Source organism: Anser anser, assembly GCF_964211835.1.
Source record: "Anser anser genome assembly, chromosome: 1".
Taxonomy (NCBI): domain Eukaryota; kingdom Metazoa; phylum Chordata; class Aves; order Anseriformes; family Anatidae; genus Anser; species Anser anser.
Window position 1 is genome coordinate 118,607,110 of NC_139720.1, and position 20,075 is coordinate 118,627,184.

Here is a 20,075-nt window from a genome sequence, read left to right on the forward strand (position 1 = left end):
TTGTTTTCCCAGCCGGCTGACGGGAGGGTCAGCAGGGGCCGAAGCAGCTGCGGCGAGTAAAGGAAAGGTAGCCATGGCAACCCAAGTTATCTGCATCCTCCATGCGTTTCCTTCTCCCCACCCTACATCGTATCTTTCCCACCCAAACCTCAAGCCAATAGAGCCAGTGACCAGCTGGCAGGATGGGGGCTGCGGCCGGGGCTCCAGCACCCAGCGCATCTGGCTGCGTTTCGGGGCTCACCGCGGCGGGGCCAGGAGCATAGAGAGGGGTGGCTTGCAACAGGCAGAGCTCTCCGCGACTGTAGATGGGGCGCTGGATATGTCGCCTTTGCTCCAGAGTTGCAGATTCGTGGCTGCCACTGCTGCTGGTTTTGGCCCTGAGCTGTAGCCCTGCTGCAGCAGCGACGGCTTCTCCGTCTGCGCCCCACGTCAAGCCCAGCTACAGTTTTGGCCGGACTTTCCTGGGACTCGATAAGTGCAACGCCTGCATTGGGACGTCCATTTGCAAGAAATTCTTTAAAGAAGAAATAAGGTCAGAAACTCGGCACAGTAATTTTTAGAGCATTCTGCATGGTACTTTGAAAGTTGCCTATTAGCGTTTCCCAGTACTTTAATGAAAGACGATGCAAAGAGTAACTTATCATTGGGCTGCCATTACAGTGCCGGGTATTTTAATTAATGTCTATGCGCTGCTGCTCTGACTGTTTGCTTTTAAAGCCACACAGACATGACCAGAACTGTAACTTGAAGGCAGGAGTAAAAGGCACAACCTTCTGCACACAGAGCGTCTCTGAAGGAGTTCAAGGCAGTGACTGGGGAGGGCAAGAGGGGAGGAAGAAATTAGTTTGTTTCGATGTCACTGGAAGTATTTGATTGTGAGCAACTGAGTAAAGGTGAGGGGGATTTAACTTTGCACGTTCCAATGGGCTGTGTTAGCTACAAACATACGGGCATGTATAGTCTCGTACCAGGCGCAACAGTACCAATGTGCAGAATTTCACGTGCATATTAACCAAGACCAAAAGCGATGTGCACCTGCCTGAGGCATGGGGGCTTCTGCACATCGGGATCCTGTGTGCTAGAGCAGAGACCGGGCTGAAATGTTCTTATGCTTTGGGGAGTTTTCTATGGGAAGTTGAAGGCAGCAGCAGAAGTTGCAACTGCCTCAAAGCCGATGGGACACGGGCTGCACAAGCGGCCGTTGGGCTGATCCAAGCAGTTTTAGACTCAAAAGCAGAGTGCATCTGCTGGCAGGAGCTGGTGTGTTTAAGGAGAAAGTTAAAGGCAGTGCTTGGCAGAGGAAGGGTTTACAGGTCCGATGAGATTTATAGAGCCAGATGCACTTTTTTTTATAGATTTAAAATCCTGGGAGAGAAGAAATGATTATAGCAAAATTGTATTGTTAATGCTGTGATGTAAGCGGTACTATATTGGGCAAAACACCCTTTTTATCTTGAGTGGGCCAGGCGAAGCTGGGAGGAGGTGAAATGTGTCCCCCCCCGACTTCTGAAGCAGCCGGGATTTTTGGCAAGTGGCAGGTTAAAAATGAAAAATTTCATTGGCACTCGTAGATCCACCCCCGTGCACCTTTTCCATGTTCACAAAGGTGGATGGCGCTTCGCACTTCCCTCTCTTGATCCTCAGCAGGACACGCTCCATTAACCCCCCACCACTTCCAGGAGCTGTGGCATGTCCTTGAGTAGCAAGCACCAGGATGTGGGGTTCGTTCCCAGAGCCTGCCCACCAGCTGGCCCAAAAGCAGAGCGTGGCAGAAGTTGTCACTGAAATATCAGATTTTCAAAATGCTGTGAAAACGAGCCGACCAAAACTATTTGAGGTCTTGTGCCAATGTTGGCGGCTAGCCTTGGCCGAGAGTATTGGGAAGGAAGTTTGAAAAAAGTGGAATGCTTCAATTTGTTAATATGACCTTTCTTTCTTTCTTTCCTTCTTTTTTTTAAGACTTAATTTATTTAATGTTAATGTTTTAAAAAATGTTAAACTCTCCAAATACAAACAAGGTTATTTTTGGCTGAAACAAAACACTTGGTATCATCCAGGAAAGAGAAAAGCAAGTTTAATTTTCTCCAGCATTCAGATCTGGGCCAATCTATAACCTGTATCTGGCAGATTGGTCCTCCACGCAGATCTCATGGAGCACCTTCATTAAAGCCCAACCTGGACCTTAGCTGTGCGGCTCTACACGAGGCTGGATTACTGCCGCGGCACGGCTCGGTGACGAATCCCGAAAGCATCCAGCACGTGTGCCAGGCCAGTGCTGGGCTGCCTGGAAATGGTGCCAGGCACAGAGAGGCTGTGGCCCCCTCGGGGCTACCCTCGTGCCCGGAGCAGCGCTCGGTGCGGCATTTCGTGCATCGCGGCACCGCTGGCTGCGGGAGGTGGCTCTGTGCTGGTGCCTGCCTGGCGTCAGCTCCCCTGAGCGTGGCCGTGTGAGCCAAGTCACAAGGCACACTTATGCTTAACTTAAAAAAAGAGGGGAAAGAAAGAAAGCCCCAGCCCGTATCCGTCCCTTTCCCGTACGTGCCTGGCGCTGTGTGCCTGCTTTACAGATTAGGTGTTGGGAGGGGACACGGTGCAAAGCAAACCAAAGTAAGGCACAGCAGTTACTCTGTAGTCCTATCTCAAAACCAGGAAAAAAAAAATAGAGAGAGAGAAAGAGAGGGGGTTTGTTTTCATATCAGATGCTCTGATCATAAGGAAGCTCTGATTTCATATTGGGCGAAATGCCCTCAGCAAGAGCCACAGCAAGGCTAGCACCAGCGGTCGCATTGGATGAGGTCGGTGCAACAGCCTGGGATAACGAGTAACTGTCTGGGCACTAAATGTCTCCCATTTGCCTGCAGCGTTTGCACTAAGTTTGCTGGGAACATTTCGGGGAGAGGGGTTTTCCCCCTTGGGGACAGCTGGGCTGCCCAGCATCTGCAAGATGCTTCCCTAAAAAGGGGCCGGGAAAGGCACTGGGACAAGGTTGCACACGCTGATATTTGAAGGGGAGATTTAGAGGGAAGTAAATATAATTAACCCCCTCAAAGTTTCTCTGCGTGGAGTTCCCAACTGGAGGTCAAAAAAAAAAATCAGCTTCAACCCTCAGCTTCGTTAATGCCTTCTCATTTACTGGCAGCTAGCTGCTCCTGAAGGGCACCCCTTGCCTCTCCTCTTTCAGTTTTGAGCTATCATTGGCTTTAATTTATGGCGAGATTAAATTAAGAAATGCTTTCTTACACACTTGGGCAAGTGTATAATGAGGAGAGCCTGGAGGCAGCCCGTGCAGCCGCTGGCCTGGCTGAGGGCCGGGACTCAGCTGCTCTCTCACATCTCGCAGAGGAACCTACAAAGCAGTCAGACGCCCGTTTCCATCACACAGGTTTCCATTCCATACCCCACACCCCCCACAGCTATGCCCTGGGGGTGCCCCGTGGAGACCCGTGGAGACCCTGTGCCCATGCAGGTGGAGGTCACAGCGTGCATTTGGTGTGGTGCTGCTGCTCTCCTTGCTCCAGCGGTTCCTCCTACCTGGACGCGGGGTGAGGAGCAGGCAGCCAGGTCTCTGCCTGTACCAGTCTGGCCAGGAAGGCTGGCTGAGGTGTTTTCACCAGAAAAGATTTTGCAGCTGAGGAAAGCGCTAGGTCACGACACTAAATTTTTCTTGGAACTCACCATCAAAAACTTCAAACAAAACATCCTTCATGAGCTTTGTTTCAGCATTAGTATTTTGATTAATGAAAAAAAATACACCTGCCTCCCCTGCATCAACATTGAGTAAAGCCACCACCTCAAAGTGAAAGGTCATTCTGGTATTTCCAAACATATTTATTTTCTGGAGTTTTTGTTCTGCAGGGTACTTCAAAGTGTTATTATTCCATTTTTTGGACCCTTCTCTCATTGCAGCACAGGCTTCAGGAAATCTCAAAATGTCAGGAGTTCCCAGGGAACTGAAGCCCCGAGCCTTCTCCCTTCACTTTTGCTGTTTACATGGCCCAAATAGTGATGTTTGGGCGTAGCAGGGGACATGATTAAGTGGGGAAAAAAATGTGGGCATTTTCTCCAAAGCACGTTTGGAGAACCACCTACTCTACTCAACCTACTCTTCTTACCTGGGGCATGTGTGGTCCTTGGGGTGGGAAAAGGCTCCCCAGCGATGCCAAAGGGACCCCCCAAAATCGCTTGGGACATCTCTTGCTGAGGTTTTCATGACGCTGTGTGGTGCTTGCGCGGTGGGTGTCGGCGAGGCTTGTTAACCCGCTCTCCGTGGGGCTCTCGTTTTGGTTTGGCAGGTTTGACACCTGGCTTTCTTCTCGTTTAAAGCTGCCCCCCAGCTACCTGCTCAGCTACTCGGGCAACTACACCGACGATGCCCAGAGCTGGCGGCTGGTCGACATCACCCGCCTGACCACCAAGTACCAGCACGACCAGGCGGACAAGCGCATCTGCACCTCCCTGCTGAAGACCAAGACCTGCAGCCTGGAGCGTGCCCTGCGCCGCACGCACCGCTTCCAGAAGTGGCTGCGGGCCAAGCGCCTCACCCCCGACCTGGTCCAGGTCAGTGCCCCACCACCGGCCCCAAAACCAGACAAGGGCAGCCCGCGGGGATGCACAGGGAGTCTGCACTGGCAGCCAGCTGGCTCTGCTCCTGCATGGCCGTGGGTCCACAGGGGGCACCCAAAGCGTCCTGTGCTGCAGGTGGGACAGCAATGGTACGGGCAAGGGTTTGGGGTTGTCCCCAAGAAGGGCAAGAGTGGGGCTCCTGGAGGCTGAGGGTGAATGCCCTAACGCCTGCTGGCTTCTCAGGCAGGAAAAATAAATAAATAAAATAAATGAACCAATACATGTGAAAACACCAGTAGCTCAGGTGGGGATGTTTCTGCCTCACCCTCAATTTTTCCACCCTAATATCTCAATGCTGTCTGTACTCTATGTACATCTTCTTTATAACTAACAGCACAGGTATTTTAGGGTGAAGGTTCTCACATAATTACGTGGCTGGGGAAAGGGAGGTTTAAAATAGTGGCTGGGTGAGCCCCGAGGACCAGCCTAGGGGACGCACCCAGGGACAAACTCTCTGGGACATCTCAGAGATTTTTAAGCGAAGAAAGGGCACAGCCAGCTGCAGCAGGGCCGAGATCAGTGCACGCCAACCCCAGGACTACACCGCTCCTGTTTTCATGGCTCTTTGGCTCTGTCAATGAAGCAGTGCGTGCTCTGTAACGTGGCTGCTGGGCTCACAGTGGCCTGAAACAAGAAGCAGCCAGCGGCAGTGACATTTCCACAGCACAGCACGAGTGCAAGCTCCTGAACAAACCCACGGCGATGCTCCAAGCCCGAGGCCCCCCGCGCCTCCCTGCCCACCCGGCACCACCTCCTTGCAGCTGAGAGCCACGGGAGCACCTCAGCCTGCACCCAGCAAACACAAGCTGGCAACCCAGCATGAGCCATCGGAGGGGGCTTCCTGCAGATACAAGAAGTCACTGCAAATGCTTACTGGCAGCCGCTGCTCTTCTGGTATTGTTGGAGGTGTTTAACAGCATGCTGCTGATGCCCAGCGTGACTCTGACCCTGTTTCATGATGCTGTGGTCACCCAGGGGCGTCTGTGCTCCCCTGCCTGCAGTTTTGGCACTGAGGAAAACTAATGACTCGAGTAATTTTGTCTTTTGTAACAGGGAATTACAACAGCCCTCCACATCCTTGAATCGGGATGACAGCCCATGAAGCGCTGCTTTTACACTTTGTGCTGCCTGCCCTGCCTGCCCCAGCTGCCAGCCGAGCTGCCACACTGATTATTTCACCTGCCACATCGAAAATCCTTGTCGGACGCAGCAAAACCTTCACTGCTAAAATCTCACTGGTCTGGGAGAGGAGCCGGGCTCAGCTCGGGCTGTGCGCTGCTGCCCGTGCTGGATGTTGTAACCCACACGGCAGCACCAGCTCACACTGCTTTGCCTACATCTTGGGCCCACATTTTGTCGCTGTGAACCATACAGGGCTTGTTTGCTCTCTTTGAGGTGAACAGCAACAAAATGTGGGCTAGCTTCAGCCCAGATCACCTGCAGAGCAAAGTTATAACCCTGGTTACAAAGCGCAGCCTGGAAAATGCGCGAGGACAACAGCAGGGGTGTCTGCAGCGGGGATGAGCCCCGTGGCTTCACTGGACATCCTCAGCTTCTCTTTTTGGGGGTGAACGAAAAGCCTGCCTTCAAACAGCCAGGAGCTGTGAGCGTTTCAACACACACATCCGGCTGTCTCCTCCTGGGTCCAACCCCAAACTTTTTCATTTGATTCCACCCAGGCACAAGGGGCAGCAGGCAGCAGTGCTCCTGGGCTGTGTGCTGCCCGTCCTCAGGCTGGCTGAATAGAGAGCAAAGTGGAGAAAATTTGTCTTCCAGGAGTCATCTCATCTTTATGTCCCAGTGGATTCTGTGCATGCCTGCCTGAGATCTCTGTATGTACGCATGCACAGGAGGTTAATGCACATCACATATTATGCAGTAGGGAAAAAAAAATCACAGCTGAGGATAGGTAGGCATTGTAGGAACTACTCATTATCAGATACAAGAATGCAGGAATTTAATCAAAGTAAATGAGAAGCTTTCCATATCAATCACAAACAAGATGTCAGGCTACCTGTCAAGTCTTATTCTCCAGGGTGATAAGATGCTGGAAAGGACTTGAGATATTCTGAGATAAATCAGTATCTTCAGTGTTTCAAGTATACAACCTTCAAATTTTTCTTCCATTGGCAGTTTTTGTCTGACAGTTTTACAACTGTGGCTGCTTTTCTGCTGTATGGATGCTGCCGTCATTCAGCCCCAGCCAGGTGTCGGTCACTGCTTTAGCCGTGAAAACCCTAAAATATTTCCACGGGAAAGGAGCAGTCACGATAGCTGTGTGCAGCACATGTCTACATCTGTGTTCATAGGATAAGCTCTGACCTTGGAAAAAGTCCTTATTATAGCTTCTATGCATTCTCGTGATTTTCGTTCCTACTGTACACTTGTTAAGGGTCTCAGCTTTTGCATGACAAACTCCTGGAGTTAGCGAGGCTTTCTAACTTTGGCTGCAAATATTTGCATACACGCTGAGCTGCTAGAGACTTTCTCCACCATTACTCTTACTTAACACAATTCTGTTCTGCTCATTTTTTCTCACTTCTCCTCCAAAGGGAAAGTGACAGAGTCACCCATAATGTGTCTGCAAGTGCAGTGAGACAGAAATCCATAACCATCCCTTCCCTCCCCCTATGGTTTCTGATAATTAGTGGAAAATATATTTCCTTGATAAGGCCACACCAGGGGCCAGAACTGTATGAAGGCTTGTAGCTAGAACTGAGGAGCATGATTTTTGACAAATGGGGGGGAAAAAAGTGTTCTTTGGTCTTGGCAAATCAATGCTCTAGGTGGGATTGGGGTTTTCATGTAGCTTTGACCATGTATTGGCATTCAGGGCTTGCTCCATGCAACTGATGGCCAAGGAGGGAGAGGTTGGACCCCCCCCTGAAGCCAGCAGGGAGGCAGAAGAGGGAACACAAGAGGTCCTGTCCCCCCTTCTGCATCTGCCTGGGAGAGTGGCACTCTCCTCCTTCTCTCGTTTCTTTTTTTTTTTTTTTTTTTGGCATGGCTGGTTAATCGATGCTTTATGCCAAATGAACAGCTCGTGCAGGAAGGGCTGCGCAAGACCTACCTCAGAGCTACCAAATGACCTGGGGAGATCCTGAGTCAAATCTTTGCTCCCAGCGTGAAAAACGGCAGGCAGCAAACGTGAGCTCGAGTGCCCTGTCCTCTGAAGAATCTCTGAAAGCCATCAGATGAGAAAGTAAATCCAATAGAATAAGTTTGGCTACTTGAATCATTTGGCAGAAAGAGGTTTTGCAGAAGTCCAACTCCCTTCCCCAGCAGAGGAAAGGCAGGGCAGCATTTCTGCATTGCTATCGGGAACTCTCCTCCCCATGTCACCTCTCCGTGGTTTTTAAAACTTTAAAACAAAAGTATTTTTCTACAGCAAAAGTGCAAGTATATATGCCATTTCTCCCAGATGTAGACTGCTTGTTAAAATTTTACAAATCAAGGCCACAAATTTAAAAGGTGAAATACAGTGATGGCTGAAGCCATTAGCCCAACAATTCTTTACTTGTTGCTGGCATTTGCAATAAAATATACTCAGGATATTCAAAGTCAGCTTTGAGAACTAATGTGCAAGTTTATCAGAGAGATAATGTATCCTGTGCTTGTGCCCGTGTACAATGTTTATTTACAGTTTTAAGGCGTGTTTACTGACCTTAACAAGGAACATTTCCAAGAAAGCTGCTTATAGGCTAAGCAAACAGGGAAGCAGTCTGAAGACATTATTTGAAGAAAAAAGTGACTCACTGGCGGAGCAAAGGGAGAGGCCGCCACGGGCCGGCAGGGCTGCCAGGGCTTGTGCTGCCCGGCGAGGCAGGGAAAAGGGGCTGGTGGTGGCCATGGCCACGCTGCAAAGACTGCGTGCCATTTCCAGAATTTGTCACGAATGGGTGTTTTTGGCTGATGCAGAAGGTGAAGCTGCCCCATTTCTTCCTGGGAGGGGGTTGCTGCGGAGTCCCCCGTGCGCCCATGCCCATTAGTGGTGCTGCAGAGCACAGAGCTGCCCCCGTAGCAGAACGCCTTTTGATATCTCAGGCTGGAAAATAAACACCCTGTTGTGCTTTGCCCCCTCTCCAGGGCCTGTCTAGCCCAATGCTGCGCTGCCCATCCCAGCGCCTCCTGGACCGGATAGTGCGGCGCTACGCCGAGGTGCCGGACGCCGGCAGCATCTACATGGACCACCTCACCGACCGGGACAAGCTGCGCCTCCTGTACACGCTGTCGGTGAATTCACACCCCATCCTGTTACAGGTAGGTACTGCCTGCCCCAGCAGAAACACCGCCCTGCAGCCCCTTGCAAGCATGAGACGTGCCCCAGTCCCTGCTGCAAGGACTGCCCTTTGCAAGCTCCCCAGCCTTCATGAAGCATGTTTCTTCCGCGGAGATGGGTGGCTGAAGCCAGGCAGACTCCTGCAGTACTCCTTGCGCCAGCCTGTGAAGTTGCTGAGAGATACGGATGCCCAACCCCTGAAATAAATCAGGGCCCAGATGGGTTATTACAGCAGCACGCTGTGAAAGCCAGGTTTTTACACATCCCTGATGTTGCAGTGTCATGTTTGCATTGCTAATGTATTACTTAAAATCACAGCCTTTTTATAAAATCCAAAGCACAAGAGAGCACACATTAACACACGAGGACCGAGACACAGCGTTGGGATTGAACATGGATTTGGGGAGCATGGATTTCTCAGTCTCAGCGTGTCACAGCTGTTATTAATGTTTGCATGCCTCTGGTAGCTGGCTCTATGGCAGAGTGCAGCTCTGCAGAGGTGTTTGGTAGAATCCCAACTACAACTGAGCTCTGAGTTTGAAGGCAGTGAGCTCCTCTGGTCCCCTCCTGGCATGTGGTCTCCGCTCTCACCGTGTGAGTACCTCCATGGGAGCATCCTCACTGCCACCTCACATCCAGTCCTCATTGCTGTTGCTTGCAACCCTTTGAGATATGATGAAGCAGAGAGAAGAAGGCAACATCTTCCTCCTTCCTGAGGCCACCGAGGGCCCACGCTGTGCTCCCCTGCCCAGTTAGGGGGAATGGTGCTCATGCTCTGGGGAGTCTCCTGGGGGGTGCCTTGGCCACCTTGCCCAGAGCCCACTGGTGCACAAGGGTGCAGCTCTCAGTGCTGCAGAGGTGAGAAAAATGTGGCAAACCCTGTCCACATGTTCCCTGTGCAGCAAACATCCAGCACATCTGACTCACAAAATGGCCGGGCATGGTCTTACAAATCAGCAAAAACTGCTCTAGCCCCACCTCACCTTCAGGCCGTGGCTTCAGCGATGCAGTGCTCATAAAGGAGCCATCCAAGGCCCCATAAAGAAACCTAAAATTAGCTCTTCTCTGCCTAAAAATTTCATGAATTTAAAATCTATTATTGTCTTGGACTTTCCAGTTAGTCTCCCTCATGGAACAGATCTTGAAATATCAGATTCTTCTTCCTTAATTACCAAAAGAAAAGAAAAAGGGAGAAATGTAGGGCAGAGTAGTGCCTCCATTGGCTGCTGGGACTTGCTTTGGTGAGGGTCAGTGGTGGGCTGGCTCCAGAAAGCAAAGCACAACGCCAGCACGGCTTCTTGGAAAATCCAAAGGGTGCGCTCAAAGCCATCTGGGAGGGAGGTGGGCTCATGGCGAAGAGCGTGGTGACCAGGGCCAGGTGTTGATGCCATCGTCCCCTCTCCTGGCAGATCTTCCCCGACGTGGAGGGGTGGCCCTTCCCACGGTACCTGGGCTCCTGTGGGCGGCTGGTGGTCAGCGCCAGCACCCAGCCCCTGCGAGACTTCTTCGGGGCGGCCCCCGAGGTGGCGGCCGACCTGGCCCTCCAGCTCCTCGCCGTCCTCCGCTCCATGGGCACCAACGACCTCAACTATTTCTTCTACTTCACCCACGTGGACGCTGGCACCTTCGGCGTGTTCAGCAACGGGCATCTGTTCATCCGGGATGCCAGCACGCTGGGCATCATCGACAAGGAGGAAGGTACTCAGCAGGCTCTGGGGCTGCGCGTCTGTCATAGGAGGGCTTGGTGTGACAGGGCAAAGGAAATCTGTCACCTGCTGTGTTTTGTTTATTTATTTATTTATTAAAAATCAACCAAACATTGCTTGCTAAGTTTAAATACTACAAAGTTCAAGGAGACATTTACTAACAACGAAAGCATCAGCAGTGCCTGCCATCCTGGCTCCGAGTGGAGAAGGCAGCAGGCATTTTTCTTGTGCCATCAGTGGAGCAGTGACCGAAGGATGCTCCGGGTGCCACGTGGGCACCTGCATGCCACACAGCCCCCTCTGTGATGGGCAGCAGCCTTCAGCATGCACAGTGCTGAGTATTCTCCCTTACATGCTCCCTACATCACCTCTTTTCTGTAAAACTTTTGTCATACAGATGTCGGTATTTGCAAATAAAAACTTCATAGGCTCGCTTGTTCAAAGTATTGGGTCAAATCAAACTCTTTTTAGGTGCATTTATCACAATATCTTATAATAGTAATAATAATAATAACAAAATCAATCATGTAAATTTTGCATAAAATCAAGGATTACTATTCACTTTCCACAGTTTAGATTGTTCTGTCACTGGAAGTAGAGCTAGCAAAAAACATTCCTCCAATAATTTCACACTTTCATTTTGAATGTCCGACTTTTCAGAAGACCTTTGCTCAGCTCAAATATTCAGCTAAGCACATCTCAAATATTCAGAAGTAGTTGTCAGAGGATTTTCCACTAGGCTTCTTTTTCTTGTCCCACCAGCTATTATGGTTGTATTGGCTCCAGCTAGATGAGCTGTTTTTGCAATTTAATGATTTTGGGTAACATGAAAAAATTACAGGTTTGACTGTTTGTGGTAGTTTCTGTAGGAACTCCATGTTCTAGGTTGTTGCTCTGATTCTTCTGATTTTCTCTGCACCAGTTTGACCCAACAGACTCCTCTCTGCTTCCTCTGTAAGGCAATTCAGCAGAGCTCTGTCGTTCAGAAAAATACATGTATTTCAGGAGAAAAGTAGCCCTTACACAGATACAGCACAGCATACATTGTGGTGAAAGATAGTAGTGTCCTTTACATAGCAAAAAAAACCAAAACTATATTAATACAGGGGTACAGACATATGTGATTATCCGAGATTTCATTCCCGTCTTTCTAACAACCATTTTCATGGTCTTTAACAGGGAGCCAACTGATCGACGGCCAACAGGAGTACAAAGATATATTTAGCTGCTTGACTGTGGACTGCCAGTCTGCATTTGTGTCCTGTAACTCCATCAGAGAGAAGCAGAGCCTTGTCATGGTGTGTCAAGAGCTTCTGCCTAAGCTCCTGAAGGGGAAATTCCTGCAACCTGTGCAGGAGAAAATAGACAGCTTCCTGCAGCACTGCGCGGATGGCTTTGCTGATGACCAGGGTGTCAATGAGGCACTGGCAAAGCTGGCAGAGCTCCTGAAGCCTCTGCGGTCTTGTGATTCACGCTTTGCCTACCGCTACCCGGACTGCAAATACAGCGACAAATACTGATGGCTTTGGAGGAAGGCTGCCCAAGAAGGATGGGACAAGTTTCCTGGCTCCAGTGCAGGAAGCAAGGAGGAGCCAAGGTAGCTGGATGGAGCCGCACCGACTCCAGGATACCCTCATTGGGATGGTGGAGGAGGGATCCGAGTGCACACAGGATTTATTGTTCATCTTCCAGAGATGCATTTGTTACTTGGGATGTTAGATGTGATGTAAGGCTTATGGATTATAAACATTATCATGAGTGACAGGGGCTACAGGATTAATAAATCTCCTTCACGTATTTTGGCCTTGGAAGAGTTTTCCATGCCATCCATTAAAAAGAAACCCTTGGAAGGCAGCATACTCAAAACTAGCTAGATAGGGGAACTTTATTACCAAGAACATCTTTCTGATCGAGATGATATATACATAATGTGAGATGGATGGAAGTATTTAAGACTTTCCTTATGGGGATTTTTAATGCTTAAAAGTCATAGACAAACTGAGCCACCTGATCTGTTCCTTACCACCATCCATCACAGATCACTTCTACAGAATATTTAAATTTTATTACTTTTATGGAACACAGAACAGAAAGGCACAATCAGCAGCATTAAAAAGCTGAAAGACCCAGCATCTCTTGAGACTTAATTTCTCTAATCCCCAGTTACTTTTAGTCTTTCCCAAGTTGATGGGCAATAATTGGAGTTTAATAAAGGTTCTTGTTTTAGGATTAAAAACAATAGCAACAACAACAACAACAACAATGAAAAAAAAAAGAACAAAAACAACTAACAACTCTTAGATATGATTGTCCAACAGGTATTTTCACACTTTCCTCTCTAAAGAAAACTGGAGGGAACCATTTGAACAAAACCATTAAATTAGAAAACTGCCTTAAGAGGAGAAAAAACATGGCCAGAAGATGGGATACTTGTTTACCCTAACCACAAGACCACAAGAGGATCACCCAAAATCACAGAATTGTTGAGGTGGGAAGGGACCTCTGGAAATCATTTGGTCCAACCCCCCTGCCAAGCAGGATCACCTAGAGCACATTGCACAGGATGGCATCCAGGCAGGTTTTGAATATCTCCAGAGAAGGAGACTCCATGACCTCTCTGGTCAACCTGTCCCAGTGCTCTGTCATCCTCACAGTAAAGAAGTGCCCTCACATATTGAGCTGGAACCTCCTGTGCTTCAGTTTGTGCCCATTGCCTCTCGTACTGTAGCTGGGCACCACTGAAAAGAGTCTGGTCCCACCTTCTTGACACCCTCCCCTCAGATATTTATACACATTGATAAGATCCCCTGTCAGTCTCCTCTCCTCCAAGCTAAACAGGCCCAGCTCTTTCAGCCCCTCCTTATATAAGAGATGCTCTAGTCCCCTAACCATCTTCGCAGCCCTCCTCTGAACTTGCTCCAGTAGTTGTAAGTCCCTCTTGTACTGGGAAGCCCATAACTGGATGCAATACTCTAGGTGAGACCTCATCAGGGCTGAGTAGAGGGTGAGGGTCGCCCCCCTTGACCCACTGGCAACACTCTTCTGGATGCACCCCAGGGTACCATTGGCCTTCTCGGCTACAAGGGCACATCGCTGACTCATGGTCAGCCTGCTGTCCACCAGGACTCCCATGTCTTTCTCTGCAGAGCTGCTTTTCAGCAGGTCGGTCCCCAGCCTGTACTGGTGCATGAGGTTATTCCTCCCTAGGTGAAGGATCCTGCATTTGCCTTTGTTGAACTTCATGAGATTCCTCTCAGCCCATCCCTCCAGCCTGTTGAGGTCCCTCTGAATGGCAGCACAGCCCTCTGGGGTATCAGCCACTCCTCCGAGCTTCATGTCCCCAGCAAACTTGCTGAGGGTGCACTCCGTTATATCGTCCAGGTCGTTGATGTACTGATGAACATGAATTGAACAACACTGGACACAGTACTGACCCCTGGGGGACACCACTAACTACAGGCCTCCAGCTAGACTCTGCATCACTAGGCACAGCTCTCTGAGCTCTGCCATCCAGCCAGTTCTCAATCCACCTCACCATCCACTCAGTCTATTCTGCACTTCCTGAGCTTGTCTATGAGGATGTTATGGGAGACAGTGTCAAAAGCCTTGATGAAGTCAAAGTAGATGACATCTACTGCTCTCCCTCATCTATCCAGCTAGTCATCCCAACATAGAAGGCTATCAGATTGGTTAAGCATGATTTCCCCTTGGTGAATCCATGCTGACTATTCCTGGTTACCTTCTCCTCCACATGCCTCGAGATGACCTCCAGGATGAGCTGTTCCATCACCTTTTCAGGAACGGAGGTGAGGCTGACTGGCCTGTAGTTTCCAGGGTCCTCCTTCTTGCCCTTTTTGAAGACTGGATTGACATTGGCTTTCTTCCAGTCCTCAGGTATCTCTCCTGTTCTCCATGACTTTTCAAAGATGATGGAGGGTGGGCTAGCAATAACATCCACCAGCTCCCTTAGCACCCATGGGTGCATCCCATCAGGGCCCATGGATTTGTGGGTGTCACATTTGCCTAAATGATCTCTAACCTGACCCTCCTTGACCAAGGGAAAGTTCTCCTTTCTCCAGACTTCCTCTTTTGTCTCTAGGTTCTGAGATTCCTGAGGGCTGGTCTTAACAGTGAAGACTGAAGCAAAGAAGGCATACAATAACTCTGCCTTCTCTGTATACTAGATGCTCCAGTGCAGGTCCTGAAGCACCCCCAAAGAGGCAAGAAGGTCTGAGTTCTGACCAGCCAGAAGCATAACCATCCCTGCTTCCTCATCCATTTGCCTTTTTAAAATAGAAATCGGAAATCAGTCCCTAAAGGAGTGACTCTGGCACCTAGAATTTGGGTTGGAAGACTAGTTTCACAGAGGTGGCCAACAGAGTGCCTCTTTTTGTGTGGAGAGCTTGAAAAAGTTGCTGAGTTGCAAAACACAGTTTTCACAGAATCACACAATCACAGGATGGTTGTGGTGAGAAGGGAGTTCTGGAGGTCATCTGGTCCAACCCAAGGAGGGCCATCTAGAGCAGGTTGCCCAGGACCACGTCTAGGCGGCTGGCAGTGCTCCATCACTCACAGAGTACAGAAGTGCTTCCTAATGCATAGACAGAGCCTCTTGTGTTCCAGTCTGTGTCCATTGCCTCTTGCCCTTGCATTGATAACCACTCAGCATTTGTTGGTCCCCATCCCATGTGGTCCCTGTGGGGTGTCAGAGATACTTCCTTGTTGTCCAGGAGGCTGTGAGATCTCACCGGGATTTGGGGCTTGTCTCCTGCGATTCAAGTGTGCAGGAGTCACCAAAAACTTGACTCAGCTGAGTCAGAAACTAGACTTTCTGGATCCCCGTGTAAGTATTTTCATCACAGAAACAGTCTTCACATATCCATGGTTCAAAAAAGAAATCAGTAACAGGCCTAAAACCAGAAAAAGATGTGAGTGCATTTGCATTGCTAATCATTGTGCAGAGTTACCGGGAGCAGGAAAGCAAGGCAAGATCTAGTGTTGGCTGTGGGGGGGCTCAGTGTGTGCAGAGAACCAGGCCTGGGGTTAAAGCAAGGTATTGCAGCACATCAGGCATCCAAAAACACATGCGGCTCTGCCGCTGGCAAAATCTGCCCCAGGACATTTATTTTGCTTTTCCTCCTGGCATAAAATATCAAATACACCTTTCACCTCTCAAGAAGCAGAAACATTGGAAATAATTTGTAAGTAAATTTAGCTTCAGGCCCAGATGGTCCGACAGCAAAAATGTTTAAATATACATCCTGAGCCCTCTTTCATGGTTTCAGTCTATTTCTACATCATGGCTCTCTTCCAGTACAAAAAACATATCCTTCGCTGGATCCATAAGGCTGACTAACAATCTGTTTTCAACAGTTTTTCTGGAATCTGTCTGCATCTTCTATCTTTCAGTCTGTGGTTTTACCTAAAGCTGTGCCTTGGCACCGGGCCCCTTCCCTTCCAGTGAGTCCTCCCGGTCGGCCACCCCTCGCCAGGCCAGGTAAAACTCCTGCTTTACCACCACTCTCAATAATTAATAACACATTGCTTCCCCCTGGGTGGTTCATTGTTATCTTCCACTCAGTGCTGGAGGGCAGTATGGTTCATGGTAACCAAAAATGCCAAAAAAAATCTCTAAGGGGAAGAATTTGTCTGCTCCACCCACGCCCCAGGAGAAATAATTTGCAATAATTTCCTGTGATCCTAAAATGCTGGGTGTGAGAAACTGAGCAACCGTTGTCTTACTCTGTTGCTGGATTCAGGTGGCAAAATGGCAGCAGGAGTTTTGAGGCAAGAGGCATCTATTTCTCACACGGCTTGATTCAAAGCTGTTCAAGCTGAGAGGAGTCTCCCCATTGCCTTCAATAGGCTTTGATATGATTTTTTTTTGAATTGTGATTAAAAATAAGAGAATCATGGATTTAAAAACATCACAGCATTGGAAGCTGTGCTTACCACCCGTTTCTCTTCAGACGTAGATTACAAAGGCCAGGCTCACATAAGACCGTGACTAATACACCAGCCATAAAATCAGTCCATGGCTCAGAAAGCAATCATTTTCCTGAACTAAAACTTATTTCCCCATATTTCCCTGGCCTTTTATTTATTTATTTGCCAATTCTTCCCTTTAATATTTTCTTTTCTCTTGGCAGTTAGGCCCTGGAAGCGGTGCCCACTCCGTCTGCCAGCTTCAGTCAGGCCTTGAAAAGCTAGTAGGCCACGCTCCAAAAGGATGTGAAATTAATTTATAAATGGCAATTATTTTAAACCTAATCCTCCCCAAAAGAACTCTCAAGTAATTTTTTCCTCTCTGCATTTGAGTTATTTCTGACAGAGGCTTTGTGCAAGTCTTTGCACGCTGTTCCTGGTAACGACGTAGAGCGCGTCAGGCCTGCTGGTTTCCCCAGCAGGGGAAGAAACGCAGCCATCCTTGGTCCTCTACCAGTCCCACAAGCAGCCCGAACACTTCCTTTATCTGTGGGTAGTCGGCAGCTGCCTTTATGTCCACATGTTTATTAGGTGCCTCTCTTGCTGTCCAATATCATGCATATTCTTCAGCTTTTATGTCAAGAGAGTCCTGGTTCATAAAACTGTATATTCTGCCGTGTTTCATGTAGTGGCATACTTTAATACTCTAATTTCTCAGCGTGGCAGCCCATAGAAAGCAATCTTCCCACCGCAGTTCACCACTGCTCTAAGTATCGTGTTCAGTCATTGCCTTCACACATTTCATCAGTGCTGTCACCCCACCCCACACACCCACCCCCCAAAAAAAATCCGTTTTTGAAGGAATGGCAGCCATCTATGGCATTAAATTATCTCCTTCATGCGCTTCTGCTGAAGAGAGAGCACCTGGTAGCACGTGCTGAAAGAGGCCCCTGGGTCGTGCACCTCATCATAGGCTGTCCAGAGCCTCTGAGGTGGCCTTGTGCCCCCAAATATCACATCTGTGCCTGCTGAGCTTTGGCCCTTCAGACACCTCTTGGTACCTCCCCGGCCTGCTGCCTTGGCCAGGACACTGCACATCCAGAGGGCAAGGGACATGAGGAGTATGACTAGGGAAACCCAAGCAGGTACTTGAGGTCAAGGTACCTGGTGTCCCACAGAGCACCCCAAAACCTTCTAGCAGGGGCACTTTCATTACAACTGGTCCTGGCATTTGGAGACCCAGGGCCATGCCCCACCAGAAAGAAAATATCCTGTAAAAGAGAGGGATGGTTTCCTAATCCATAGCTTTTGTGGGCGACAGTTTCCTAGCCCAGTTTACACCCTCTGTCCCTCTTGGCTTCCCACAAGGTGCCATCCAGAAAGCATCAGAGCATCTTGGATAACTTGGTATTGGTGCTCAACAACTCCTATTTGCAGGAGCATTCAGACAAGCACATTTTGTGTGAGGGCCTTTCCAGCGAGCTTAGCCAACAACAGTTATTTGCATGTGCTTTTTATTTGCCTCCTGGTTTTCTGAGACTTTAGGATGCACTTGGGTCCTATTTGCCAATTACTCTCTACAGCCAGGTGCTCTAGATACTTTATTGCTAATTCTTCCTAAGTGAAACCTTAGCTTCCCCCATTATAACATGAATCTGGAAAGAAGGGCCTTAACAAAAATATTGAATGTCATGAGACATTACAAAATCACATCAGGAAGCACCAAGGTATTCTGAATTGGTTTACCAAGACACATTAATTTGATTAATAGGTGAGTCTAGCTGCTACTGTATCCTATGTTTCTTTAATTCAATGCTAAAAGGAGCGTGGTAGTCATCCTGAAATTCAGAGCAAGCAAACAGACATGAAAGAAAAATGAAGTGGAACCAGCTACACATGGCAAGTCCATTGCAGGGAGATGGATGTACCCAGTTTTTTCGTTACCAATTGGAGAAAATGGCCAAATCATCTGCTCTCCTCTGCATGGGGATTGTCTGTGCAAGAGAGTGTTTGGCCAGTTTTTAGCACCACTTCTCAAGGAAGAGTTGAAAAACTTGCAAAGAGACCCCCTAGGAAGGGTGAGGTTGACCCAGAGGTCCAGAAAAAGTGAAGATTATATTATCTGTAGCAAGTGTAACAAGGTGTCAGCCCTTAAGGCTTTGGTCCACACTTCTCACATGGAGACAAGACCTCCTAAAAAAGGAGAGGCTGGAGGTAGCTGTTTGGTGTCTGAATCCAGTGAAGAAAATAATGGGGTTACCCATCTGTGCATAGACCACCAGAATGGAAAGGGCAACAGGAATAAGCCAGTTTTCTCATTACAGATAGAAACCCCATGTTTCTGGGATAGATCTACTTGCAGCATTTTACATCCTTGCTCTTTGGAGCAATGAGAAGAAGTTATCCTTTCTCCACAGATATCTAATTAGAGCTGAAGAACGCTGCTTGCCCTATAAAGTAGCCCCCAGTGCTGCTGGCACTCCTCGCTCCTGCCCTCAGGGCCATTGAATTCCCACCACTGAGTTTCTCGATTCTTCCTAACAGCAGGCTGAGACAGGGCCTGGTTATGTGACTCCCCAGCCCTCTCCTAATCTTAGGGACAACCAGCAGGCAAATATTTCCTAACCAGGAAAACAGGCAGTGAGTTGTGGTGAGAGCCAGACCTGCACCTCCTTTACCTCTTTTACCTCCACCAGCTCCTTGTGCACCTCTCCAGGTCTGAGCCCCTCACTTCTATAGGAATCAACTGGCTCAGATTAGTGGTATTAATACCAAGCCCTATTCTTTCCAACACACTAAACATAAATGGCAACAGCTAGTCTAAAGCAAACTTTTTAGGCGTTTTAAACAACAAGAATACACCAGCCTCTTCCCCAGGAACATGGGGATGTAAGAGAACAAGTGTGTCAGGTTTCACAGTCCTATAGTACTACTCAGCGACAACGCATATAGCTACAGCCCTTGCCTTACACAGTTCATTTGCTAAGTTACATGTAAAGATATCTTTTTAGACTAACACCCACAGAAGTGTCATGTAAAGTTCAATGTATTATGTGTTTTAAAAGGACCTTGTCAGTCATGCCGCATTTCTTTTTCCTTTCAAAATTCAAACATTCACTTGGATAAAGGCTTGTCAAATTCATTCCTCTCGTGATGTCTTAGAATAGTGTTTTTTTTCTTGTTCTGAAAAAATAAAATAATCAAGCCACTACGAATAATCAGAGACTTTCCACGGTGATGAGATACCCTTCCTCTCTTCATGTTCTTGGCATATGAGGAGCATGAGAGCTTTACCTTTGGTTTTTCACTCTGCTCTGGCTAGCGCAGCGGTAAACATTGACTCATCTTTTCCCACCTCCTCAAGCTGGAGACGGAGAAAAGAAAGTGTCCTTAAATGTTTGCACTATTTCTTCCAGCAAAACAAAGAAGGGATTTGTGTACAATTCAGGTATTGCTGAAGGACAGGAGGAAAAAGACACCAGAAGAATGATGCCACTGGGTGAAAGAGCTGGGATTAAACATGTTTGCCCAGCCAGAGCACT

General features: G+C 48.6%; 1 protein-coding gene across 1 annotated transcript; it reads left to right on the forward strand.

Annotated features, from left to right (window-relative positions):
• The first annotated feature begins 153 nt into the window (after positions 1-153).
• On the forward strand, positions 154-15,878 carry DIPK2B (divergent protein kinase domain 2B). Its single transcript, XM_083833102.1, has 5 exons — positions 154-532; positions 4,293-4,557; positions 8,710-8,883; positions 10,312-10,600; positions 11,788-15,878. Exons 1-5 carry the CDS (start codon positions 306-308, stop codon positions 12,126-12,128), a joined length of 1,296 nt encoding a protein of 431 aa, XP_083689228.1. The 5' UTR covers positions 154-305; the 3' UTR covers positions 12,129-15,878.
• Positions 15,879-20,075: the final 4,197 nt, after the last annotated feature.

Coding starts and splice junctions, on each gene's coding strand:
- DIPK2B (XM_083833102.1), top strand. CDS start 306: ATGGGGCGCTGGATATGTCGCCTTTGCTCCAGAGTTGCAGATTCGTGG. Junction 533..4,292: donor TTCTTTAAAGAAGAAATAAG/GTCAGAAACTCG, acceptor TTGGTTTGGCAG/GTTTGACACCTGGCTTTCTT. Junction 8,884..10,311: donor CACACCCCATCCTGTTACAG/GTAGGTACTGCC, acceptor CTCTCCTGGCAG/ATCTTCCCCGACGTGGAGGG.